At 39.9% G+C, this 27,678-nt stretch overlaps 1 protein-coding gene and 1 long non-coding RNA gene across 5 annotated transcripts in view; one reads left to right on the forward strand and one right to left on the reverse strand.

Annotated features, from left to right (window-relative positions):
- The window catches only part of LOC113902274, a 30,549-nt gene extending 5,900 nt beyond the window's left edge, over positions 1-24,649 (forward strand). The window contains exon 2 of the long non-coding RNA XR_003513741.1: positions 24,493-24,649. This is a non-coding gene — a long non-coding RNA (uncharacterized LOC113902274). The remainder of the gene's footprint in view (positions 1-24,492) is intronic.
- Positions 62-25,949, reverse strand: CKAP2 (cytoskeleton associated protein 2). Of its 4 annotated transcripts, none has more exons than XM_027557328.1 (9): positions 25,792-25,949; positions 24,781-24,865; positions 12,251-12,329; positions 11,269-12,128; positions 10,385-10,589; positions 8,791-8,961; positions 6,786-6,855; positions 1,775-2,027; positions 62-1,329 (listed from the first exon to the last, which is right to left on the reverse strand). In XM_027557328.1, the coding sequence occupies exons 1-9, from the start codon at positions 25,859-25,861 to the stop codon at positions 1,074-1,076; spliced, it is 2,049 nt and encodes a 682-aa protein (XP_027413129.1). In that variant the 5' UTR covers positions 25,862-25,949; the 3' UTR covers positions 62-1,073. The 4 variants fall into 4 exon arrangements, with proteins under 4 accessions (XP_027413129.1, XP_027413130.1, XP_027413128.1 ...); XM_027557329.1 differs by lacking the exon at positions 25,792-25,949 and adding an exon at positions 25,039-25,356; XM_027557327.1 differs by lacking the exon at positions 25,792-25,949 and adding an exon at positions 25,192-25,336.
- Positions 25,950-27,678: the final 1,729 nt, after the last annotated feature.

Consider the following 27,678-nt stretch of genomic DNA (forward strand, 5'->3'; position numbering starts at 1 on the left):
TCAAACACTCACTGTGCTTAAACTGCATTTTATATTTGTTGAAAGAAATATCATTCCAATATTGTTATATAGATGTTTTACTTTATTGTATACATATTAGATACATATTAGATACATATTAGATTTAAAAAGAATAAAAATCCTACTCTCTAGAACATGAGACAGTAAATAGAACAAAGATTGGCACTATTATATAAAATGGAATCCATGAACATAAATAAGTAGTGATTTTTAACTATATTTATATTATGCAGTTTTAAAACTATCTAATCTTTTACAATGACCAAATCCTTACTTGAAACTGTAGAGTTGATAAAGGATATATGCCACTTAAGTATTAGTTTGGAGACTTACAAAACAGTTTTACTGGTGGTATTTATGTGTGAGAGGAGTCCTACTACTGTGTATGATTATCATGTTTTAGGAGACATGATTTAATGGTGAAGTTTTTATATTAACATTACAAGGAAGAAATCAGTTTTAAGTTATTAGTTATTTTAGAAATACTAAACTAGAATGACATTTATGAAATAGTATATATTCCTTCTCTAATTCCATTTTAATGGTCTATATAAACTGTTATCAAACGAAGCGATGGGGTTAAAATTTTTTTAGTATTTTAGATAGTCAAGTTAAAAAAGGAACTTAAGAAAGGAACTCAGATTTAAAGTTCCAAAGACCCATCAGCTTTGGCACGTTTTCTTTCTTACCACAAATCATTTTCCCTTAGAAATGGAGTAGTTAACTATCCTTCTTATGACCTTGGCTATAATAAAAAGAAAGCGGTTAAGAGACCACAGATGCAGCCACCGGCACTGATGGAGAGCGGCAGTGAGCAGGTAGGGACACAGGAGACCGCAGAACTGGGCGACAGAGTGAGCTAACTCGGTCTTAACAAATCACCTATCTCAGAGAAAAACTTGGTCTGTTGAGATCAACAAGGCAGGATTAACTTTCTGCCGTGAATACTTAGGTACTTGGCAACTCCTGACCTAAAGGACATGCAAAACCACAACCAACCAACCAGCCAACCACTCTTGGAATATAATATAACTCCATTCCTTATTAGAACTTCACTCCTCTTCTGTTGGGTCAGGTTCAGAGAACATTCCGCACAGGGCTGTGTTGGGGCGGCACACAAAAGCATCAGTTTCACAGCCCAACTCTGTTAACTGTTCCAGTGAAGACACGCAAGGATAATGGTCTTTTAACATATCTGGCAATTTAGAGGTCTTCTCTTGAAGACGTCGAGAACGTCTAACTGGTGTTAGAAACTTTAGCTCTTTATATGCTGAATTTGTTTCATCAAACTGCATCTTCTTTTTTACACTAAAAAAGAAAGACCCACAAAATTATTCCCATTTTCACTTCATATTTTTATACTAAATATTTATCCATGTGACTTGTCCTACAGAAAGAGGGCCTGCCAGCTCTCTGAAGTCAGGAACTTTTTCATTTCTCCCTTTGTTGTTTGTTACAACTTGTACACACTAGATACTTGAATACTAGATACTTGAATACCTATAGAATTGGCTAATTGCTCAATTCCAAAACCCACTGTTATTAGTAATACCCAGAAATTAAAGTTTTTCTTTTTTAAAATGGTAATATTTAGGAAAAAGCAAAGCAAGTACAGGTGAAATGTTCCAATCCCATTTTGTTTGAAATCTTTCTATTAACAAATAGTTCTAATCGGGAGCTTAAAGATTTCAAAATACCACATGCATGATCCCTAAGCATAAAAACAAGAGCACATTACATTTTAAAAGTTTACCTTTGCAAGTATGGTGTAGTAGACACATTATATTTAATTAAGCAACCTGCCCTAGTGTTTGTACTTGGGGTTTTAACATCACTGGTTGGGTCTTTTACTTTGTCATCTTGCTCTTTTTCACAGTCTTGAAACACATTTCTAGGAGGGTTGTTTTCCATTTCCAGTTTTCCTGATTCTAGATCAACACCTGTATCATCAGTATGGGCTTCTTGGATTTTTTCTTCGGCTGCACTAGTCTCCTCAATATTTTCTCCTACAGAGAGATTTATAGATGAAGCTTTTGTTTGAATATAAAGAATAAATTTAGAAGACAAGTTTATTTACAGTTAGCTGAATTTGCAAAATCAAAGAACCACACTGCCATCTTGTAACCATTTACTTTTTCTAAGCAGATACTAACAATTATTTACCAAATACCTAATATTTCCTATGTGTCAGGGATTACAGAAATGAATACCAAAAGGAAATCATCCACACCCTTTAAGAAGTTCACATTCTGTGGAAGAGACATGCTTTAAAATAATTAGGTGAAAAATGCTATACAGGAGGTTAAAAAAACAAAGGGTCACGAGAACCCATACAAAGAAATAACTGAATTTGCTTGAGGACAGGGAGATGGCAAAGGAAGGCTTCACAAATGACATTTACATGGGGTCTTGAAAAATGAGTACAAGACAGAAGGAAGACAATCTTGGTATGAAGCTTAAAAATGATCTACTAAGACAAAATTAAAGGGCCAGTGTGCTTAGAATATATAAATTTTAAAAAATTGCGGGATAATTGACATATAATATTTGTTTCAAGTATACAACATAATGATTTGATATTTGTATATATCGTGAAATGACGACAATACATTGTGAAATGATAACATCTGTCCCCATACAGAGTTACAAATCTTTTTTTCTTGTGATGAGGACTTCTAAAGTTTACTCTCTCAACAACTTTCAAATATGCAATACAGTGTTATTACTTCAGATACCACACTGTACTTTGCATCCCCAGGACTTACTTATTTTATAACTGGTAGTTTATATCTTTTGACCTCCCTTCACCCATTTCAGTGGGTTAGGCTGTTCTTAGACCTTCCTCTGCCTTTGGTTTGTGATACGGTCATGGTGGAGAGGTCTGACAGGATGTGGTCCACTGGAGAAGGGAATGGCAGACCACTTCAGTATTCTTGCCTTGAGAACCCCATGAACAGTATGAAAAGGCAAAATGATAGGATACTGAAAGAGGAACTCCCCAGGTCAGTAGGTGCCCATTATGCTACTGGAGATCAGTGGAGAAATAACTCCAGAAAGAATGAAGGGATGGAGCCAAAGCAAAAACAATACCCAGCTGTGGATGTGACTGGTGATAGAAGCAAGGTCCAATACTGTAAAGAGCAATATTGCATAGGAACCTGGAATGTCAGGTCCATGAATCAAGGCAAATTGGAAGTTGTCAAACAAGAGATGGCAAGAGTGAATGTCGACATTCTAGGAATCAGCAAACTAAAATGGACTGGAATGGGTGAATTTAACTCAGATGACCATTATATCTACTACTGCGGGCCGGAATCCCTCAGAAGAAATGGAGTAGCCATCATGGTCAACAAAAGAGTCCAAAATGCAGTACCTGGATGCAATCTCAAAAACGACAGAATGATCTCTGTCCGTTTCCAAGGCAAACTATTCAGTATCACAGTAATCCAAGTCTATGCCCCAACCAGTAACGCTGAAGAAGCTGAAGTTGAACGGTTCCATGAAGACCTACAAGACCTTTTAGAACTAACACCCAAAAAAGATGTCCTTTTCATTATAGGGGACTGGAATGCAAAAGTAAGAAGTCAAGAAACACCTGGAGTAACAGGCAAATTTGGCCTTGGAATACGGAATGAAGCAGGGCAAAGACTAATAGAGTTTTGCCAAGAAAATGCACTGGTCATAACAAACACCCTCTTCCAACAACACAAGAGAAGACTCTATACATGGACATCACCAGATGGTCAACACCGAAATCAGATTGATTATATTCTTTGCAGCCAAAGATGGAGAAGCTCTATACAGTCAGCAAAAACAAGACCAGGAGCTGACTGTGGCACAGACAATGAACTCCTTATTGCCAAATTCAGACTTAAATTGAAGAAAGTAGGGAAAACCACTAGATCATTCAGGTATGACCTAAATCAAATCGCTTATGATTATACAGTAGAAGTGAAAAATAGATTTAAGGGCCTAGATTTGATACATAGAGTGCCTGATGAGCTATGGAATGAGGTTCGTGACATTGTACAGGAGACGGGGATCAAGACCATCCCCACGGAAAAGAAATGCAAAAAAGCAAAATGGCTGTCTAGGGAGGCCTTACAAATAGCTGTGAAAAGAAGAGAAGCAAAAAGCAAAGGAGAAAAGGAAAGATACAAGCATCTGAATGCAGAGTTCCAAAGAATAGCAAGAAGAAATAAGAAAGCCTTCTTCAGCAATCAATGCAAAGAAATAGAGGAAAACAACAGAATGGGAAAGACTAGAGATCTCTTCAAGAAAATTAGAGATACCAAGGGAACATTTCATGCAAAGATGGGCTCGATAAAGGACAGAAATGGTATGGACCTAACAGAAGCAGAAGATATTAAGAAGAGGTGGCAAGAATACACAGAACTGTACAAAAAAGAGCTTCATGACCCAGATAATCACGATTGTGTGATCACTGACCTAGAGCCAGACATCCTGGAATGTGAAGTCAAGTGGGCCTTAGAAAGCATCACTAGGAACAAAGCTAGTGGAGGTGATGGAATTCCAGTTGAGCTATTCCAAATCCTGAAAGATGCTGTGAAAGTGCTGCACTCAATATGCCAGCAAATCTGGAAAACTCAGCAGTGGCCACAGGACTGGAAAAGGTCAGTTTTCATTCCAATCCCAAAGAAAGGCAATGCCAAAGAATGCTCAAACTACCGCACAATTGCAGTCATCTCACACGCTAGTAAAGTAATGCTCAAAATTCTCCAAGCCAGGCTTTAGCAATACGTGAACCGTGAACTTCCTGATGTTCAAGCTGGTTTTAGAAAAGGCAGAGGAACCAGAGATCAAATTGCCAACATCCACCGGATCATGGAAAAAGCAAGAGAGTTCCAGAAAAACATCTATTTCTGCTTTATTGACTATGCCAAAGCCTTTGACTGTGTGGATCACAATAAACTGTGGGAAATTCTGAAAGAGATGGGAATACCAGACCACCTGATCTACCTCTTGAGAAACCTATATGCAGGTCAGGAAGCAACAGTTAGAACTGGACATGGAACAACAGACTGGTTCCAAATAGGAAAAGGATACGTCAAGGCTGTATATTGTCACCCTGCTTATTTAACTTCTATGCAGAGTACATCATGAGAAACGCTGGACTGGAAGAAGCACAAGCTGGAATCAAGATTGCCGGGAGAAATATCAATAACCTCAGATATGCAGATGACACCACCCTTATGGCAGAAAGTGAAGAGGAACTCAAAAGCCTCTTGATGAAAGTGAAAGAGGAGAGTGAAAAAGTTGGCTTAAAGCTCAACGTTCAGAAAATGAAGATCATGGCATCCGGTCCCATCACTTCATGGGAAATAGATGGGGAAACAGTGGAAACGGTGTCAGACTTTATTTTTTTGGGCTCCAAAATCACTGCAGATGGTGACTGCAGCCATGAAATTAAAAGACGCTTACTCCTTGGAAGCAAAGTTATGACCAACCTAGATAGCATATTCAAAAGCAGAGACATTACCTTGCCAACAAAGGTTTGTCTAGTCAAGGCTATGGTTTTTCCTGTGGTCATGTATGGATGTAAGAGTTGGATTGTAAAGAAGGCTGAGAGCCGAAGAATTGATGCTTTTGAACTGTGGGGTTGGAGAAGACTCTTGAGAGTCCCTTGGACTGCAAGGAGATCCAACCAGTCCATTCTGAAGGAGATCAACCCTAGGATTTCTTTGGAAGGACTGATGCTAAAGCTGAAACTCCAGTACTTTGGCCACCTCATGGGAAGAGTTGACTCATTGGAAAAGACTCTGATGCTGGGAGGGATTGGGGGTAGGAGGAGAAGGGGACAACAGAGGATGAGATGGCTGGATGGCATCACTGACTCGATGGATGTGAGTCTGGGTGAACTCCAGGAGTTGGTGATGGACAGGGAGGCCTGGCATGCTGAGATTCATGGGGTTGCAAAGAGTTGGACACAACTGAGCGACTGAACTGAACTGAGTCTTTCCTGGTTTTTCCTTCTGTCACCCTGATCATTCCCTCTTACGTGTGGTTGTATTAGTTGCTCAGTCATGTCTGATTCTTTGCGACCCCACAGACTGTAGCTTGTCAGACTCCTCTGTCCATGGGATTCTCCAGACAAGAATACTGGAGTGGGTTGTCATTCCTTCTCCAGGGGATCTTCCTGACCCAAGGATCAAACCCAGGTCTCTGCACGGCAGGCAGATTCTTTACCATCTGAGCCACCAGGGAAGCCCATTCCCTCTTAAGCTCCTTCATTAAATACAGCCTTTAAGATCAGATCATATTCATTTCCTGTATGTCCCACTGGTACTTATTAACAGCAATCATAAATAGAAATATTCTCTGTTGAACTAAAAAATCTTTATAGAGCTCATTTAGTCAAAAAAGTGAAAGTCATGTCCAACTCTTTGCAACCCCATGGACTGTAACCTGCCAGGCTTCTGTCCATGGGATTCTCCAGGCAAGAATACTGGAGTGGGTTGCCATTCCCAACTCCAGGAGACCTTCCTGACCAAGACAGGAAAAGGAAAAGGCTTAGAGAGGTAAGGTAACTTTCACAGATACATGGTAACGATTGAACAAGATCTCCTAGTTAAGAATTATTTATACTACGTAGAGTCAATGAATTTCAGAGGTAAGTCAACAGAAGTATGAGGAAAGAACCAACTTAAATATTAAAAAAAGTTTAAAAAGATAAAAATAATTCAGCAAAGAAATTTAAAATTAAATCACAATTTACCTGAAGGAAACAAAAGAAACTAACTTACCAAATTTAAGTTTTTCTTGACTCTTCCTTGTCAGAATGTCAACAATTGTATGTCGCATCTCTTCGATGGGCTTAATTTTATTTTAATCAAGAAAGCAGACCCATATAAGTTTTATATTCTCAGACATTAACTAGGTTATCCAAGTTGAAAATATTAAAACCAGTGATTACATATTTTAAAAGAAAGCAATGGTTCTTAGACCATTTTTCTCAGAATTCTTGCTACTCAAGTTGAAAAACATAACTGTCTTTTCCAAATAAAAATGAACTTAAAGAAAAGGAAGAAAGTGAAGTTGCTCAGTCGTGTCCGACTCTTTGCGACCCCATGGACTGTAGCCCACCAGGCTTCTCTGTCCATGGGATTCTCCAGGCAAGAACACTGGAGTGGGTTGCCATTTCCTTCTCCAGGGGATCTTCCGGACCCAGGGATTGAACCCAGGTCTCCCACATTGCAGGCAGATGCTTTACCCTCTGAGCCACCAGGGTTAAGGGATAGAATTTTATCAGTTTAAAAAATTTCTGTTAATTTTTCTTAAGCCTATGGTAACTATTACTGCTTGCTTGACAGAAACAAAATGAATGAACAAGTAGCAAATTAAGACTATTAATATCTATCAAAGAGCTGATTATATTTTTTACTCTAAATTTGTATTACTTTATTCCTTTTCTCCTACATTCCAGCCCATGGTTATATTTTTGTTTCACATGCTATTAAATGCATCTTTGAAGAGTTCAAGGTAGATTAGTCTAACATTTCATTTATTCAAAAATTCAGCAGCTCAGTAACCATGCATTAAACGTCATATAGTGTAAGTACTTACTACATTCCCTTGAAGCACAGTGCCTGCTAATGGAGTATATTCAAAGTATGGTACAAAAGGGAAGCTCAGGGTCACAGTCTTAATTCTTGAATTTGGTCCTAAAGGACTCACCCATCAGGTGTTCAGTTTTCTTGTCCAGTTTTGATCCCTGTTCCCCAACTTCTGCTCTGGTCTCACATCTCTTTACTGCTTTCTCTATGAATGCCTGGCTCTAGTTTTGCATCTTAGCTATACTGTCATAAGCACCATTAAGCAACGTCCCTTCTGACTCAATGTAGTAGGGACCTAACATTCTCTTCCAGGTAAAGTTCGGTGGAATATAATTATCCTTCAGCAAAGTGCCTTACATATTTAGAGAGAATACCTGCTGAATATATGATATTTTAATTCAGGTGAAAGATCAGATAGTATTTGTTGGCTTTGCTGATACTAAAGGATATAGACCTTTCTTAAGGAAAGGCTGAAAAAGAAAAGTTTTTAAAAACTCTCTTTGTAAACAATTTCCAAGAATGCACTTCTGAGAAACTTAGCCAGAAGGAAATACATTTAGGAATATCTGCCCATAAAAACAAAAAAAACAACTAAATAAAAACTCAAGATACGACTTATTCTATAGCCCAGGGCTTTTTTGTACCAGCACAATGGGAAAAGGTAACAGATACAATATTAAACCACTGCTAATAATGTCAGACAAATTAGTTTATTGCCATTTTCTATATGTGACTGGACCAAACATATGGCATGTAAATGTGAGTCCATAAAGATAGACTTGTAAAGTGAGAGTTCTCTGGTCAGAGAGCTTGCTAACATTTTAAAAGTTAATTTAATTCCATTTGCTTTCTGTTAAATAAATACTTTTTAATACTGAAAATTCAGTCTTTCAGTAGATTTCTCCACTAGAGGATGTCCAAAATGACATGTTGTGGTAAACTATTTCTCATATCACATTTTAGGAAACACATATTTCAGCTTATATCCATTTTCTAAGGTCTGACTATCCCTAGTACATGAGCAAGCTTTAGAAGGGTGAGAAACAGCCTCTATAATATGTAATTCTGTGGTCTTTAAACATTCATTATTGCCACATAAATAAGCAAAATTGTATCAAGTTATATGTGATGTGTTCCAAAATAATTCTGAATTATTTACACTGAAATAATAATGGCCCGTAAGTTATCATCTCACCTGAGCTCCTGACAGAATGGCCTTCTCATAGATTGCGATAATACTTTCAATAGGACTTGTGAGTGATTCAATATGTGCAAGGCATATCCAATATTTAACAAGCTTTTTGGCATCTGGAATATTTTTAATCAGGTCATTTAATGTAACTAATACTTCTTCTTTTGGACACCCCTAAAACAGCAAGAAATAAAGTGAGTGATGCTGTTTAGTCTACAAACTATGAACAATTAAGTAAGCCTACTACAATCAGGATCAGTGGTAAAGAGAAAAAAGGGTGGTAGAAAATTATTCATAAAATAGTCACCATTGTTTTCCTTACTCCAAACTTATTCTGAATAGTTAGCAAGAAGTAGATCAGTCAAGAGTCAGAAAAATGAAACCCTAGTTGAGAAAAAATTAGTAAACAAAACGGCTAACACGCTGCTCAGTCTTCACGTTTGCCCTCGTGCGTGTAATGGAGTACATCTGTTGGTGTGTGCACGCATATACACTTTTCCCGCCTCTGCCTGGTCACAGTTGTGGCTTGCAGGCTCTTCTCATTGCAGCAAGTGGGATCCAGTTCCCTGACCAGAGATGGAACCCAGGTTCTCTGCCATTGGGAGCGCAGAGTCCTAGCCACTGGACCACCAGGGGAGTCCCTATTTGTTATTACTTTACTTATAATTTTTTAACCTACCAAATGCTTATGGAACCAGCTCACTAGTTTTTTTTTTCCCCTAATTATCTTTGTCAGGTTTTAATAGTAAGATTAAAAAAATGAATCTGTAATGGCTTATGTAATTAACAGCTATATACAAGTAAGTAGTAGGGCAGAAAATTCCACAGTATCAATAAAAAACCCCAGTAGAGTAGATAGGAATAGAATCAGTTTCCCTGACCATAATTTTCACTGGCTGTCAGAACTACAAAAGTTTAAAGATATTCATAAAGACTAGAGAAAAGGTTTTAAATCACACTCTGTATTCATCAGTCTTGCTGTGTTTAGACACTAGTGAGTGACCAAAGCAAGATTAAGGAGACATCAGGAGAAAAAAATACACACACACACACTCCAAAGTTGATTATCATACCCATAGGATTCTGGTCCAAATCATTAAATTCTACAGTTCAAGACCATGTTGGTTTAGATTAATGGGATTTGGTTTGCAAATATTTTAGTTAAATTTAATCTGTGATAATAATTTGTGTTGCTAGTCTTTGGTACAGTGTAGAATGAGTAGAAAAAATAATTTGTAAATACATTGATTGAATGTAAAAAACAGAAGTATCAGAGCAAATACCCAGCCCCAGCCTACTCTATAATAATATCTTAGAGAAATACAATATTTATAAACTCAATGGAAAAAAAATCTAAGTATCCCTTTGATTCATTTATAGGAACTCAATTAGAATGTAGCCCATTAAAGGCTAAAGAGAAACAATCTCACAATTAAGTCTCCATAACACCGCTGACACATTAATTGGTCATAAAAGACTGATGATATAATTTAATGAGATAACACTGATGAAGGTAATTGTAAGCTATAAACTTAATTTGTAAGCTATTAAGTTATAAGCTATAAAGCTGTAAACAAATATAAGATAAAGACTCTACCTCATTAATCAGGTTCAGGCATTCAGAAAATGTCTTGTTTACTTTTTCAGTAAACAGTCGTTGCTCATCTTCTTCTGCCATGGTAGTCCAGAAGGATCCAACAGGTTGTTCATTTTGTGTTTCGGGCTCAGGCCGGGTAACTGCTGAGCTCGGAGGCCGTTTCAGAATTCTTCCTTTGCCAGCTTTCCACTCACTCAGACGAGCTCTACAGTCAGAAGCAGCATATAAACATTACTGTGACACTGAGGACAGAATTCTGTCAAACACAGCGAAAGCTGAACAACACTTCCAGTCTTTAATTCTACACTAGTGGCACATATATGGTTCACCTGTTTGAAGATAAACAGGGAACATATCAATGTTAACTATATGCACAAAGACCTCAAGAATGCATTTTTAAATGGAGAGGTTATAAAACATTTCCCAATTTCATTAACCATTTTAACTCTGATTACATAAAACAACCTAATTAAACATGTTTTGGTTTGGTTTTAGTCGCTAAGTCATATCTGACTGTTTTGCGACCCCATGGACTGTAGCCCACTGGGCTCCTCTGTCCATGGGATTATCTGGGCAAGAATATTGGAGTGGGTTGCCATTTCCTTCTGCAGGGTTTCTTCCCGACCCAGGGATCAAACCTGTGTCTTCTGCATTGCAGGTGGATTCTTTACCACTGAGCCACCAGGGAAGCCCAATTAAACATACTCAAGCATATGTATACTTAGGATATACTGTTCCACAATATAAATAGGCTTAGACTGATCTACACATGAAGAGAATCCATGTACAAAAAACTTGAATACTCTAATATCAAGGAAATGATAAGCTGAATTCACAAATGAGACTCTACTGAAAATTGAGCTAATAAAATTACATCTACTTACTTTCTCTCCTCCGCAGTTTCTTTGGGCTGAGTCCATCTACTGTCAACAGCTGCTTTCACCGTAGTGTGGCTGCGCTGGCCAGCGCTTTTTGACTTTTCTATCAGTTTAGTGTTAGAAGATGAAGCAGGCCTGGCTACCATTCCAGCTGCCATGCTTTTTGATAGTGTCTTATCTCCTTTTATGTCCTGCGAAGAACTGGTCTTGATGCCAGACAAAACTGTATTTAACTCTTTCTCTCGAGGCCCTTTCTGAACTGTGACATTGGCAGACATCCTGCTGTTGCCGGGTTTCATGGCGTCCTGGGCTTTATTGTGCTGACTTCTAATAGGAGGTCGCACAAGGTGTCGGATCTGAGATGTAGTGCTCGCAAATTTAGTGGTAGACGTCATATGTGAGGCTCTATCACTTTTCACTGTTATGCTGCTGACGTCTCCAGGCTGAGGCTTTGTGGCTTTAGAGACAGTCGCTGGAAGTTTCTTGGTTGTTGCAGAACTCTCATCTTTGACTTGCAGTGGTTTTCTAAAGGAATTAATCTTAGACTGAACAATTTGGCCACGATACGCTCCAAGCACAGGTTTCTTGGGCACGTTAGCATCATGCTTTGGTTTTTCTGTAATCACTGGTTTTTTTTTACTGTTGTTTTTGAGGTGAAATGTTTGGCTTAATGTTCTATGTTGACTTTGGGGGTCATCTTTAACTGGTAACAATGGCAGAGTTTGATTATTATCCTCAGAATTAGGTGGATCCGTGGCTAGAGTTGAATTGGTTAATTCATTAGAAGGTTTTAAAGGAATACAGTTTTTTTCCACTGTTAAATTATTTTTGATCCCGGTAGGTCTACCAACATTCTCTTTATCAGCCTAAAAGAGTTATTTAAGACAAATCAGTATTTTAGAATTCCTTTCTTTCAGAAAGAGTTTAGGGAAAAAATACCTTCTTTAGGGATGAGGAAAAAGGGATGGAGAGCTACTCCATATCTTACCATTTCTGTCTTTATTTTCAGAACTTTTTTCCCTTCTTGGATCTGGCCTTCAGATGTCCTGACTCTCTGATCTCCATCACTTAAAAAAAAAAAAAAGAAAATCCACATGCTTTTAGATAATGCTTCCTTTTTGGGGGGAGGTATAAGATCATGTAACCACTCTCAGACTTGGTAGTTCTAAACTGAGACAAGAACTGAGCTGAGATTGACTTGTTCTAAGCAAAACTTTTCTTTATTGTAGGGTGATTTAAAGCGTAAACAACATGGCTAGGGAAAGTAAAGATATTTTCTTATAAGATCTTAAACCCTGCCATAATCTCATTCTAAACCATTCTCTAGTTGTTCAAACGAGTCTTCAAAAATCTTTGTTAAGCAACAGTTTCTTTGGTTAGTTTTAAGTATCTGGTACCAGACTTTCCTTGAAAAAAATTATTTTGAAACAGCTCTCCCAAAAGAAAACCAAAAATTTTCAAACATACAATTTATTAATTAATGTGGATTTTAGTTTCTAGATGGCATTGCATTTAGACTATACATCCCAAGCAAAAGGTTCTTCAAGAATTAAACCTAGGAACAAGATGGCGGATGAGTAGGTGGACGTGGAGTCTATCTCTCTCCATGGATACATCAGGAATACACCTTCAGACACAGAAGTGCATGCAGAACACCAGCTGAGAGCAGACAGGAGGACCTGACCAGCGTAAAAGAATATACAGACCCATGCAAAACTCAGTAGAATGAAGGAACTAGAGGGAAAAACAGGAGTGTTAGTTAGGACTGAGCCTGACCTAGGCGGGTGGGGGAACTGAAGCAGGGGTCTGATCCCCACACTGGGGCAACTGTCTGAGTCAGAGGAGAAACATTTAAGGCTGAGAGTGAAACAGCTGATCTGTGGCAGTCTAAATGGAATGAGACTCAGACAGTCCTTGCTGCAGCCATACATACCCCAGACAGGGCCGTAGATGCCCTGGAAGGCACAGCGGCTGGGAGCTGGAGTTTAGGGATTGTGGAGCAATCCCAGGGTGAGGGTTGCTGTTGACTGTAGAGAGATGGGTTGAGGGGATATGAGGGAGGAGACTATGGTCGGAAATGTCTGTGGAGGAAAGCCAGGCAGCCATGGAAGCAGGGCGACACTGCTGAGTCACATGTAGGGGGTGGAGCCATCACCATAGCCTCTCTCCCCCCACACACCAGAATCCACAGCAGAACAGAGAGGCTGGCCCATCAAACACCGGAGGCACTGAACTACAGACTAGGACCCCACCCAGGGTGCCCCTTTAAGTGCCTGGCGTACCGGTCTATAGAGTAGGGCCCCAGCCAGGGGGGCCCCTCTATGTGCCTGATGCACCAAACAACAGAGAAGGACCCCAGGCAAGGGAGCCCTCTAAGTGCCTGAAGGAGCAGAGCTATAGAGAAAGACTGGCCAAAGAGGCCTTCTGATTGCCAGCTACAAGAGGCTTGAGAAAAGACTCTGATAGGGCCATAACTCCTGCAACAGAGGTAGTCCATGTCGCTGCACACTTGGCACCACCAGGGTCCCCACAAGTCAAGCAGCTGCGCCACCTTCACGCTCAACTCTTACGGGGGCAGAGCTGCCACAGGCAAAAAAAGCCTTGCGTCTTTGTGCACAGGGTTGCTTTAGTAGTGTCCAACTCTGCGACTCTGTAGACTGTGGCCTTCCAGGCTTCTCTGTCACGGAGGGGTTCTCCAGGCAAGAATACTGGAGTGTATTGGCCAGTGTGGGTGGCCATACCCTTCTAGAGCACGATATTCCCTGCTGCCCTCGCTGCCAACTCCCGAGTACCTGGTGCTGCCAGAACCCCTGTGACCCATGCACTACCTCCACACCTGGCCCTCACAGGGGCAAACCCAAGTCCTCCAGGGCAGCCTCAGGAGCAAACCCCAGTGGACGACCCACATGCAGAGGTGGAAATAAAACCACAATTAAAACCCAGGGGCAATGCGGCTAAGGAAGAAGGCCCAAAACCTCCCACCAGCTGTACAAGTGGCAGATTAAATCCACAGGATCAACTATGTAGACTCTATCTACGGAATATATAAAAGGTCATTAAGAGCTCCCACAAAAGAAAACGTACTAGTTCTGATAGCTGTGGGCATTGGAGGCAAAAACACAGAGGAGTAAGACCAGGTTAGAGTCTGAGCCCACAGCAGGTGCAGGGATCAGCGCAGTGTTGGAGGGCACCCTAGGGAGGCGAGGCGGACTGTGACTCCCAGCGAGAGAAAGGACTCTGACAGCAGTGACTCAAGGAAAACATTTATTATTCTTATGTTTTGACTTGTTCTGTAGATTCTTTTGTATTTCTTTTTTCTTTTCTTCCCCCTGTGTTATAGTTGTCGATTTTATTGGCACTATGAAATCTAATTAAGCTTTTGAGCTTTTTTTTTCTTTTTCTTCTCAGTCACATTTTTTATTGCTGTGTAAACCTCTGCCTCTACATTGGGCTTTTGCAGTTCTGGGGAGTTTCCTTTTTTTTTTCTTTTCTCTTTTTAAAACTTTTTAAACCTATTATTATTTTTCCTACATTTATTCCTTTATTGGCTTTTCCTATTGTTTTTTCTTCTTGCAGTTAATCTTTAATGTATATAAATCTTCTTTATCTACCTCTGTTTAGCCTTGCATATCTATTCTTTCTTTTCCTCTCAACATATTTGTTAGTTTTATTTTCATTGCTTTATTCCCCAATTGGCACCTTGCTTTAGTTTTGTTTTCCAGTTTGTTCTTTAGATAGTTAGTTTTGTTCTGGTAGAGATAATTTTTGGTTTCCTTTGTCTGCAGGGTCAATCTGTTGTACTTTTTGTTGGACTGTTTTCATTTTGCTTATGGGTGTTTATGTGTATATTCAGCCACACTTTTTATTTTTATTATTGTTATAAACCTCTGTCTTTGCATTGGACTTTTGCAATTCTGTTGAGTTATGCTTTTTTTCTTTCTTCTTTTTTTTTTTATAATTTTAACTTAAATTTTTTAAACCTATTATTTTTTTCTACATTTATTCCTTTGTTTGCCTTTCCTACTGTTCTTTCCTGTTGCAATTAATCTTTAATACATATAAATCTTCCGCATATACCTCTATTTAACTTTGCATACCTATTCTTTCTTTTCTTTCCTCTCAACATATTTGTTAGTTTTGTTTTCATTGCTTTATTACCCACTTGACACCTTGCTTTAGTTTTGGTTTCCAGTTTGTGCTTTACTTAGTTTTATTCTTAACTGGTAAATATAATTTTTTATTTCCTTTGTTCTCTGGGTCAATCTATTGTACTTTACTTTTGTTGGACTATTTTGACTTTGCTCATGGGTGTACATGTATATTCCATTATTTTAATTATTATTTGACTGATTTTGTAACTGCCATTTGTCTGGAGTTCATCTTTGGTCCCTCGTTTTTGGATATTTGTTTTAATCTCACTTAATGCCATAACAAACCATTTGTAGAAGCTTTGATCCTGACCAGAGATCAAGCCTTGAGCCTTTAGAGTGGGAACACTGACCCCCAGACCCTAGACTACCAGAGAACTAACCTTCAGTTCAGTTCAGTCGCTCAGTCGTGTCTGACTCTTTGCGACCCCATGAATCACAGCACACCAGGCCTCCCTGTCCATCACCAACTCCTGGAGTTCACTCAGACTCATGTCCATCGAGTTGGTGATGCCATCCAGCCATCTCATCCTCTGTCGTACCCTTCTCCTCCTACCCCCAATCCCTCCCAGCATCAGAGTCTTTTCCAATGAGTCAACTTTTCACACGAGGTGGCGAAAGTACTGGAGTTTCAGCTTTAGCATCATTCCTTCCAAAGAACACCCAGGGCTGATCTCCTTTCTTCAGTTCAGTTCAGTTCAGTCGCTCAGTCGTGTCCAACTCTAGTATCAGACAGTGAGAACTCACACAAAGGAAACCACTTGAATACAATTCCCGGCATCACCCAACCAACAGTAGCACACTGTGCAGGAGGCCTCATCTAAACAACAAACAAAACAAAAATACAAACCCAATCATCAGCAGACAGGATTACCACCTCACTCAGCCTTGCCCATCAGAGGAAAAACAAAGACTCAGCACAAATCTCACCCTATAAGAAGCTTACACAAACCACTGGACCAACCTTAGGAGAGCAGAAACCAAAAGGAAGAAAGAATTCAACCCTGAAGCCTGGGAAAAGGAGACCTCAAACACAATAAGTTAAAAAAAAATAATGAAAAGGCAGAGAAATACTACACAAATAAAAGAACAAACTAGAAACACATTAGTCCAAATAAATTAAGAGGAGATAGGCAAGCTACCTGAAAAAGAATTCAGAATAATGATAATAAAGATGATCAAAAAACAAAATGGAGAAAATGCAAAAATCAATTAACAAAGACCTAGAAGAATTAAAGAATAAACATACAAACAACACAATTAATGAAATTTAAAATACTCTAGAAGGAATAATAGCAGAAGAACGAATCAGTGAGCTAGAAGATAAAATGGTGGAAATAACTTCTGAAAAGAACTGATATTCTCAGAGACATCTGGGACAATATCAAACGTACCAACAATTCAAAGAATTATATGGGTCCCAGAAGAAGAGAAAAAGAAAGGGTATGAGAAAATTTTTGAAGAGATTATAGTTGAAAATTTCCCCAACATGGAAAAAGAAATAGTTAATCAAGTCCAAGAGGCATAAAGAGTCTCATACAGGATAAACCCAAGGAGGAATATGCCAAGACACACACTAATTAAACTAACAAAGACTAAACACAAAGAAAGAATATTAAAAGCAGCAAGAGAGAAGCAACAAGTAACATACAAGGGAAACCCCATACATTTAACAGCTGATCTTTCAGCAGAAACTGTGCAGGCCAGAAGGGAATGGCAGGATATATTTAAAGTACTGAAAGGGAAAAAGAAAAATCTACAACCAAGATTACTGTATCTGGCAAAGATCTCATTCAAAATTGATGGAGAAATAAAAAGTTTCTCAGACAAGCAAAAGTTAAGAGAATTCAGTACCACCAAACCAGCTTTACAACAAATGTTAAAGGGGCTTATGTAGTCAAGAAATACAAGAAAAAGAAAAAGATCTACAAAATCAACCCCAAACAATTAAGCAAATGGCAATAGGGACATATGTATCAATAATTACTTTAAATGTAAATGGATTAAATGCTCCAACCAAAAGACACAGACTGGCTGAATGGATACAAAAACAAGACCCATACAAATGCTGTCTACAAGAAACCCACTTCAGACCTAAAGACACATATAGACTGAAAGTGAGAGGATGGGAAAATATATTCCATGCAAATGGGAAGCAAAAGAAAGCTGGAGTAGCAATCCTCATATCAGACAAAACAGACTTTAAAATAAAGAAGATTACAAGAAATAAGGAAGGACACTGCATAATGATCAAAGGATCAATCCAAAAGGAAGACATAACAATTGTAAATATCTATGCACCCAACATAGGAGCACGTCAGTACATAAGACAAACACTAATAGACACAAAAGGAGAAATGGACAGTAACACAATAATAGTAGGAGACTTCCCACTCACACCAATGGAGAGATCATCAAAACAGAAAATTAATAAGAAAACAGAAGTCTTAAATGATACATAAGATGAGATGGATCTCATTAATATCTTCAGGACATTCCATCCAAATGCAGAAGAATACACCTTCTTCTCAAGTGCACATGCAACATTCTCCAGAATAGACCACGTTTTGGGTCACAAATCAAACCTCAATAAATTTAAGAAAACTGAAGTCGTAGCAAGCATCTTCTCCAATCACAATGCTATGAGACTAGATATCAATTACAAGAAAAAAACTGTAAGAAACACAAACACATGGAGACTAAACAACACGTTTCTAAATAACCAACAGGTTCCTGAAGAAATCAAAAAATTTCTAGAAACAAATGACAATGAAAACACAAATCAAAACCTATGGGAGCAGCTTTTGCTGAAGTTCTAAGAGGGAAGTTTATAGCAATACAATCCTACCTCAAGAAACAAGAAAAACATTGAATAGACAACCTAACTTTACACCTAAAACAACTGGAAAAATAAGAACAAAAACCCCCAAAAATTAGTAGAAGGAAAGAAACATAAAGATCTGAGCAGAAATAAATGAAAAAGAAATGAAAGAAACAATAGTAAAGATTAATAAAACTAAAAGCTGGTTCTTTGAGAAAATAAACAAAATTGACAAACCTTTAGCCAGACTCATCAAGAAAAAAAGAGAAGAATCAAATCAACACATTAGAAATGAAAAAGGAGAGGTTAAAACAGACAATGCAGAAATACAAAGGATTATAAGAGACTATTATGAACAACAATATGGCAATAAAATGGATAACCTGGAAGAAATGGACAGATTCTTAGAAAAGTTCAATCTTCAGGACTGAACCAGGAAGAAATAGAAATTATGAACAACCCAATTACAAGCACTGAAATTGAGGCTGTGATAAAAAATCTTCCAAAAACAAAAGCCCAGGATCAGATGGCTTCACAGAATTCTATCAAACATTTTGAGACGAGCTAATGCCTATCCTTCCAAACGCTTTCAAAACATTGCAGAGGAAGGAACACTTCCAAACTCAATTCTATGAGGCCACCATCACCCTGAAAACCAAAACCAGACAAAGACAACGCAAAAAAAGAAAACTACAGGCCAATATCACTGATGAACACAGATGCACAAATCCTCAGCAAAACTTCAGCAAACAGAATTCAGCAACACATCAAAAAGCTCATACCCCATGATCAAGTTGGGTTTATTCCAGGAATGCAAGGATTCTTCAATATACGCAAATCAAACAATGTGATATACCATATTAACAAACTGAAAGATAAAAACCATATGATAATCTCAATAGATGCAGAAAAAGCCTTTGAAAAAATTCAGCACCCATTTATGGTTAAAACTCTTCAAAAAAATGGGCATAGAAGGAACCTACCTCAACATAGTAAAGGCCATACATGATTAGCCTACAGCAAGCATTATTCTCAATGATGAAAAACTGAAAGCATTGCCCCTAAGATCAGGAACAAGACAAGGGTGTCCACTTTCACCACTATTATTGAACATAGTTTGGAAGTCCTAGCTACAGCAATCAGAGAAGAAAAAGAAATAAAAGGAATCCAGATCAGATAAGAAGAAGTAAAGCTCTCACTGTTTACAGAAGACATGATACTATACATAGAAAACCCTAAAGATAGTATCAGAAAATTACTAGAGCTAATCAGTGAATTTAGCAAAGTTGCAGGATACAAAATCGATACAAAGAAGTGACTTGCATTTCTATATACTAACAGTGAAAAATCAGACAGAGAAATTAAGGAATCAATCCCAATCACCATTGCAACAAAAAGAATTAAATATCTAGGAACAAACTTACATAAGGAGACAAAAGAACTGTACACAGAAAATTATAAGACACTGATGAAAGAAATCCAAGATGACATAAGCAGATGGAGAGATACTCCATGTTCCTGGGTAGGAAGAATAAATATTGTGAAAATGACTATACTACCAAATGCAATCTACAGATTCAGTGTGATTCCTATCAAATTACCAATGGCATTTTCCACAGAACTAGAACAAAACATTTCACAATTCATATGGAAACACAAAAGACCCTGAATAGCTGAAGTAGTCTTGAGAAAGAAGAATGAAGCTGGAGGAATCAACCTTCCTGACTTCAGATTATACTACAAAGCTACAGTCATCAAGACTGTATGGGACTGGCACAAAAACAGAAATATAGACAAAATGGAACAAGATAGAAAGCCCAGAAATAAACCCATGCACCTATGGGTACCTTATTTTTGACAAAGGAGGCAAGAATACACAGTGGGGAAAGACAACCTCTTCAGTAAATGGTGCTGGGAAAACTGGACAGCTACACGTCAAAGAATAAAATTAGAACACTTCCTAACACCATACACAAAGATAAACTCAAAATGGATTAAAGACCTAAATCCAAGACCAGAAACTATAAAACTTTTAGAGGAAAATGTAGAATACTTGATGACATAAATCAAAGCAAGATCCTCTATAACCTACCTCCTAGGGTAAAGGAAATAAAAACAAAAGTAAACAAGTGGGACCTCATTAAACTTAAAAGCTTTTGCACAGCAAAGGAAACTATAAGCAAGGTGAAAAGACAACCCTCAGAATGGGAGAAAATAAAAGTAAATGAAACAACTGACAAAGGATTAATTTCCAAAATATACAAGCAGCTCATATAACTCAATACCAGAAAAACAAACAACTCAATCAAAAAGTGGGGAAAAGACCTAAACAGACATTTCTCCAAAGAAGACATACAGATGGCTAACAGACACATGAAAAGATGCTCAACATCGCTCATTATTAGAGAAATGCAAATCAAAACCACAACCTCAGACCAGTCAGAATGGCCATCATCAAAAAGTCTACAAACAATAAATACTGGAAAGGGTGTGGAGAAAAGGGAATGCTCTTGCACTGTTGGTGGGAATGTAAATTGATATAGCCACTATGGAAGACAGTATGGAGACTCCTTAAAAAACTATGAATAAAACCACTATATGACCCAGCAATCCCACTCCTGGCATACACCCTGAGGCAACCAAAATTGAAAAAGACACATGTATCCCACTGTTCACTGCAGCACTATATACAATAGCTAGAACATGGTGGCAACCTAGATGTCTATCAACAGATGAATGGATAAAGAAGTTGTGGTACATATACACAATGGAATATTCAAAGTTCAGTTCAGTCGCTCAGTCGTGTCCAACTCTTTGCGATCCCACGAATCGCAGCACGCCAGGCCTCCCTGTCCATCACCAACTCCCGGAGTTCACTCAGACTCACGTCCATCGACTCAGTGATGCCATCCAGCCATCTCATCCTCTGTCGTCCCCTTCTCCTCCTGCCCCCAATCCCTCCCAGAATCAGAGTTTTCCAATGAGTCAACTCTTCGCATGAGGTGGCCAAAGTATTGGAGTTTCAGCTTCAGCATCAGTCCTTCCAATGAACACCCAGGACTGATCTCCTTCAGAATGGATCGGTTGGATCTCCTTGCAGTCCAAGGGACTCTCAAGAGTCTTCTCCAACACCACAGTTCAAAAGCATCAATTCTTCGGCGCTCAGCCTTTTTCACAGTCCAACTCTCACATCCATACATGACTACTGGAAAAACCATAGCGTTGACTAGACGGACCTTTGTTGGCAAAGTAATGTCTCTACTTTTCAAAATGCTATCTAGGTTGGTTTTAACTTTCCTTCCAAGGAGTAAGCATTTTTTAATTTCATGGCTGCAGTCACCATCTGCAGTGATTTTGGAGCCCCCCAAAATAAAGTCTGACACTGTTTCCACTGTTTCCCCATCATTACTTAGCCATAAAATGGAACGCATTTGAGTCAGTTCTGATAAGGTGGATGAACCTAGAACCTATTATACAGAGTGAAGTGAGTCAGAAAGAGAAAGATAAGTATCATATTCCAATGCATGTATACAGAATCTAGAAAAATGGTACTGAAGAATTTATTTACAGGGCAGCAACGGGACTTCCCTAGTGGCTCAGAGGCTAAAACGTCTGCCTGCAATGCGGGAGACCCGGGTTCAATCCCTGGGTTGGGAAGAGCCCCTGGAGAAGGAAATGGCAACCCACTCCAGTATTCTTGCCTGGAGAATCCCATGGACGGAGGATCCTGGTGGGCTATAGTCCACGGGGTCGCAAAGAGTAGGACACAACTGACCGACTTCACTAACGGAGACATAGAGAAAAGACTTATGGACACGGGGAGAGGAGAGGAGAAGAGAGGGTTAGATGTATGGAAAGAATAACATGGAAACTTATATTAGCATATGTAAACAGCCAATGGAAATTTGCTGTATGGCTCAGGAAACTCGAACAGGGGCTCTGTATCAACCTAGAGGGGTGGGATGCAGAGGGAGACGGGAGGGAGGTTTCAAAAGGTAAGGGATATATGTGTACCTATGGCTGATTCATGTTGAGGTCTGACAGAAAACAACAAAATTCTATAAAGCAATTACTCTTCAATTTAAAAAAAAAAAAGAAGAAGAATTAAACCCAAACTTCTTTTTACAGAGATAGGTTAGTTAGTACAGGCCATGAGACCCTCTTAGCAAGTGATTTCGTATTCTGTGAACAAAGTGGGGAAAAAAGGGTCAGTTGGACATGCCTTTGATTCTAAGTCAGATTTCAACTTCATAGATACAAAAATGTGAACAAAATGTATATTTTAGGGTCAACAGAGTTTGAGAGCTCTATAGTTTAGAATGTTCTTCCCGTTGTGTATAAGAGTACTCTAAACCCCATAACCCAGTTGGATCCCTTATTTAAATAAGTACTTGAGAGTCACAGTCACATTTGAATTAATGTTCTTTCTCTGCTTTCCCTCTATTAATTTCATTCCACCTCAAAGTCTTAAATAAATACCATCTACACACTGACAACTTGCAAGTTTTTATCTCTAGTCCAATTCTCACCCCCGGAACTTCAGACACATCACTGTTTGGCATCTCCACTTAGATGTCTTCTTGCTACCTCAAACTTATCATGGTCAAACAGAGCTCTGGATTCTCCCACTCTTCCCTCACGCTTCCCATCTCAATATACAGGATCACCATCCACCCAGTTATTCAAATCAAAAGTCTAGGATCATCTTTTTGTCTTGAACAAAAAAATTGGGATTTGTAAAGAAAATGTTTATTCTAAAGTAAAGAAACTATATATGCAAGTCAGGAAGAAACAGAACTGGACATGGAACCACAGACTGGTTCCAAATAGGAAAAGGAGTACGTCAAGGCAGTATATTGTCACCCTGCTTATTTAACTTCTATGCAGAGTCCATCATGAGAAACGCTAGGCTGGAAGAAACACAAGCTGGAATCAAGATTGCCAGGAAAAATATCAATAACCTCAGATATGCAGATGACACCACTCTTATGGCAGAAAGTGAAGAGGAACTAAAAAGCCTCTTGATGAAAGTGAAAGAGGAGAGTGAAAAAGTTGGCTTAAAGCTCAACATTCTGAAAACTAAGATCATGGCATCTGGTCCCATCACTTCATGGGAAATAGATGGGGAAACAGTGGAAACAGTGTCAGACTATTTTTCTGGGCTCCAAAATCACTGCAGATGGTGATTGCAGCCATGAAATTAAAAGACACTTACGCTTTGGAAGGAAAGTTATGACCAACCTAGATAGCATATTGAAAAGCAGAGACATTACTTTGCCAACAAAGGTCCGTCTAGTCAAGGCTATGGTTTTTCCAGTGGTCATGTATGGATGTGAGAGTTGGACTGTGAAGAAAGCTAAGCGCCGAAGAATTGATACTTTTGAACTGTGGTGTTGGAGAAGACTCTTGAGAGTCCCTTGAACTGCAAGGAGATCCAATCAGTCCATTCTAAAGGAGATCAGTCCTGGGTGTTCATTGGAAGGACTGATGCTGAAGCTGAAACTCCAATACTTTGGCCACCTCATGCGAAGAGTTGACTCATTGGAAAAGACTCTGATGCTGGGAGGGATTGGGGGCAGAAGTAGAAGGGGATGACAGAGGATGAGATGGCTAGATGGCGTCACTGACTCGACGGACGTGAGTTTGAGTGAACTCCGGGAGTTGGTGATAGACAGGGAGGCCTGGCGTGCTGTGATTCATGGGGTCACAAAAAGTCGGACACGACTGAGCAACTGAACTGAAAGAAACTAATTAATGTAAAAAATATATATTTTTTAATTTTTATTTGGGAACAATGCCAAACTTATATAAAGTTGCAAAATTATAAATAATTTAAAGAATATGCATATATTCTTTACCCAGATTTGCCTGTTAACATTTTATCTCATTTGCAATATCATTTGCACTCTTTCTGAACGTATCTATGTGTAGAATATATACAACTTTTTACCTGAACCTTTCAAGTTAAGTTATATACATGATGGCTCTTTACCACTAAATGATTTGATGTTTATTTCCTAAAAACAGGAATTTTATATACTCACAGAACAGTTATCAAATTCATAAGTTTACTTTGATTTACCACCTTATTGTTCACAGTTGAAAACTGAGCTAATAATGTCCTTCACAGTATTTCCTTTTCCACTATCAAACACAGTATAAGGGTCAGGTATTGAACTTAGCTGTCATATCTCTTTAGCCTCCTTTAACCTGGATATTCAGGATCATCTCTGACTCTATTTTTTCTTTTATATCCCACAGCTAATCCATCACCAAGTCCTGCCAGCTCTATCTCCTAAATATAAGCAGAAGTTTCCACCCTGGAGAAGGGTATGAAGCATTCATCAAGACAAACTATATCAATAAATACAGTACCTATTATAAAGAAATGCAAATTAAAATACTGGATTAAATAAAATGTTATTAAAATTCATTTCCTTTAAAAAATGTGGCCACTAGAAAATTTTAAATTACACATGTGGCTCACATTACATCTTTACTGGACAGCTCTAATTTGACAAATGTGAATTGAAAAAAATTTGACCTCACCTGAGTAACATCTGATTTTCCTGTTTGCATGCAAAGGAAGTTTTTCTTTTTAACAGATGCTCCTTGAGTTTTTGTCTTCTTTGCTCTAAATAACAAAAGAGCTACAGGTCAGCATCAGCTACAATAACACCAAATAAAATACTGATTTAACTTCGAAAAATATTCTACTTGAGATCACATACTGTCTATAACCGAAAATTTCCCATTTCAATACTGCCTTTGAGAAATAATAATATTTTTAAATGACTGTTACTATACCTGGTCCCCATAACCACTCTGTACAAGAATAACATTCCCTACTGTCCGAAAGTGAAGTCTGGAGAGCATCACTGTCGACATACAGTTCCCGAAAGCCAAGTTTCAAGAGCTAAATGGTAGAGATGAGACACCTGACTCTAAGTTCTAATTTACCAGAAGTGGGTGAGAATTTGTTTTCCCATCCATAGGCCAAGAAACAGCTATTATTTCTGAAGATCCGGACAACCCGGACAACAGATTTCTCTGAACTCGAAGGGAACATGCGTTCAATCTGAAGCATCAAACGCGCACACCCTTCTCTGCAGAAAAGAACTCCCGACTCCGGAGGTGGGAGGGGCCTGCGCAGGCGCAGCTCACCCGGGCGGGCGCGGCCCCGCCCCCGCGGGCCCGGAGCCCTGCACACTCGCTCCTACCTCGCCCCCGGCTAAACGGATTCTCTCACCTGAGGCGCGTCTCCCCCCGCCAGCGTGTCTCGACCGCACGCAAGGCGTTCAATCCGTACACTAACACCACACAGCGGGCACCACTCCGATTGTCCCGTTCATAAACGCCGAGAACGCGGCCGCGAGAGGCCAAGCGCCCCGTGCGGGCTTCTCACACAACCGTACCGGGGTTGGGGGCGGGGGAAGCCGGTCTGCGGCCCCGCGGCCCTGACGGCCTTGCCCGAGCCATCCCGCGCCCGCGGGCGCCCCGGCCCCTCAGGCAAACGATCCACCGTCCGGCTCGCGCCACTCCCGCCACCGCGGGCCTCACCTCTGAATGCGGACTGGGTCCTCTGACTCGGGTTCAGCTGCAGGTCCTGGGGGATGGCTGGGGTGCTCATCACAGCTCGGGGAAGCAGGGTACGCGTCTCTGGCGTAAACTTCCTCCGGACGCCGCTGCTCTTCTCTGCCTCTGGGCGCGCGGGCTCTGCCTTAGACAGCGCGGCCGCCCATTGGTGCTCGGCGTGAATTGAACGAGCCAATGGGCATAGAGGGGCGGGGCCTGAGCTACGGTTGCAGAGGCGGGGCTTGCGACTCCTGACTTCGGTTAGGACCGCTCTGGACTGAGTCCGTGGGTTTTCAAACTTAAACAGCGTGCTTGGGCTTGGGCTTGGACTTGGACTTGGTCATGTGAGAGGAGTCGGCCTGCTACGTCTCTGCTCAGTAGCAGATAGATCTCTTCTTTAGACTCTCACACTGCATTGACGAAGGCAGAGGAGAAAAGTGTTGTCTGGTGTGTTTCAGTTCAGTTCAGTTCAGTCGCTCAGTCGTGTCCTCTTTGCGACCCCATGAACTGCAGCACTGGGATTTCTTTGGAAGGAATGATGCTAAAGCTGAAACTCCAGTACTTTGGCCACCTCATGCGAAGAGTTGACTCATTGGAAAAGACTCTGATGCTGGGAGGGATTGGGGGCAGGAGGAGAAGGGGACGACAGAGGATGAGATGGCTGACTTGATGGACGTGAGTCTGAGAGAACTCCGGGAGTTGGTGATGGACAGGGAGGCCTGGCGTGCTGTGATTCATGGGGTCGCAAAGAGTCGGACACGACTGAGCGACTGATCTGATCTGATCTGATCCTCATTTTAAACTTTTCTCTTCCTCTCCTCTTTTTCGCATCTGATAATTGTGTAGTACAGAGGAAAAAATGAAAGAAAAGTGTTAGTCGTTCAGTTCAGTCGCTCAGTCTTGTCCGATTCTTTGCGACCCCATGAATCGCAGCACGCCAGGCCTCCCTGTCCATCACCAACTCCCGGAGTTCACTCAGACTCACGTCCATCAAGTCAGTGATGCCATCCAGCCATCTCATCCTCTGTCGTCCCCTTCTCGTCTCCCCAATCCCTCCCAGCATCAGAGTCTTTTCCAATGAGTCAACTCTTCGCATGAGGTGGCCAAAGTATTGGAGTTTCAGCTTTAGCATCATTCCCTACAAAGAAATCCCAGGGCTGATCTCCTTCAGAATGGACTGGCTGGATCTCCTTGCAGTCCAAGGGACTCTCAAGAGTCTTCTCCAACACCACACTTCAAAAGCATCAATACTTCGGCGCTCAGCCTTCTTCACAGTCCAACTCTCATATCCATACATGACCACAGGAAAAACCATAGCGTTGACTAGACGAACCTTTGTTGGCAAAGTAATGTCTCTGCTTTTCAATATGCTATCTAGGTTGGTCATAACTTTCCTTCCAAGGAGTAAGCGTCTTTTAATTTCATGGCTGCAATCACCATCTGCAGCGATTTTGGAGCCCAGAAAAATAAAGTCTGACACTGTTTCCACTGTTTCCCCATCTATTTCCCATGAAGTGATGGGACGACATGCCATGATCTTTGTTTTCTGAATGTTGAGCTTTAAGCCAACTTTTTCACTCTCCACTTTCACTTTCATCAAGAGGCTTTTGAGTTCCTCTTCACTTTCTGCCATAAGGGTGGTGTCATTTGCATATCTGAGGTTATAGATATTTTTCCTGGCAATCTTGATTCCAGCTTGTGTTTCTTCCAGCCTAGCGTTTCTCATGATGGACTCTGAATAGAAGTTAAATAAGCAGGGTGACAATATACTGCCTTGACGTACTCCTTTTCCTATTTGGAACCAGTCTGTTGTTTCATGTCCAGTTCTAACTGTTGCTTCCTGACCTGCATATAGGTTTCTCAAGAGGCAGG

This window comes from Bos indicus x Bos taurus, chromosome 12 (assembly GCF_003369695.1).
Source record: "Bos indicus x Bos taurus breed Angus x Brahman F1 hybrid chromosome 12, Bos_hybrid_MaternalHap_v2.0, whole genome shotgun sequence".
Classification (NCBI taxonomy): domain Eukaryota; kingdom Metazoa; phylum Chordata; class Mammalia; order Artiodactyla; family Bovidae; genus Bos; species Bos indicus x Bos taurus.

Coding starts and splice junctions, on each gene's coding strand:
- CKAP2 (XM_027557327.1), bottom strand. CDS start 25,318: ATGCTTCAGATTGAACGCATGTTCCCTTCGAGTTCAGAGAAATCTGTT. Junction 24,866..25,191: donor CAAATTCTCACCCACTTCTG/GTAAATTAGAAC, acceptor TTTGTTATTTAG/AGCAAAGAAGACAAAAACTC. Junction 12,330..24,780: donor GAAAATCAGATGTTACTCAG/GTGAGGTCAAAT, acceptor TTTTTTTTTAAG/TGATGGAGATCAGAGAGTCA.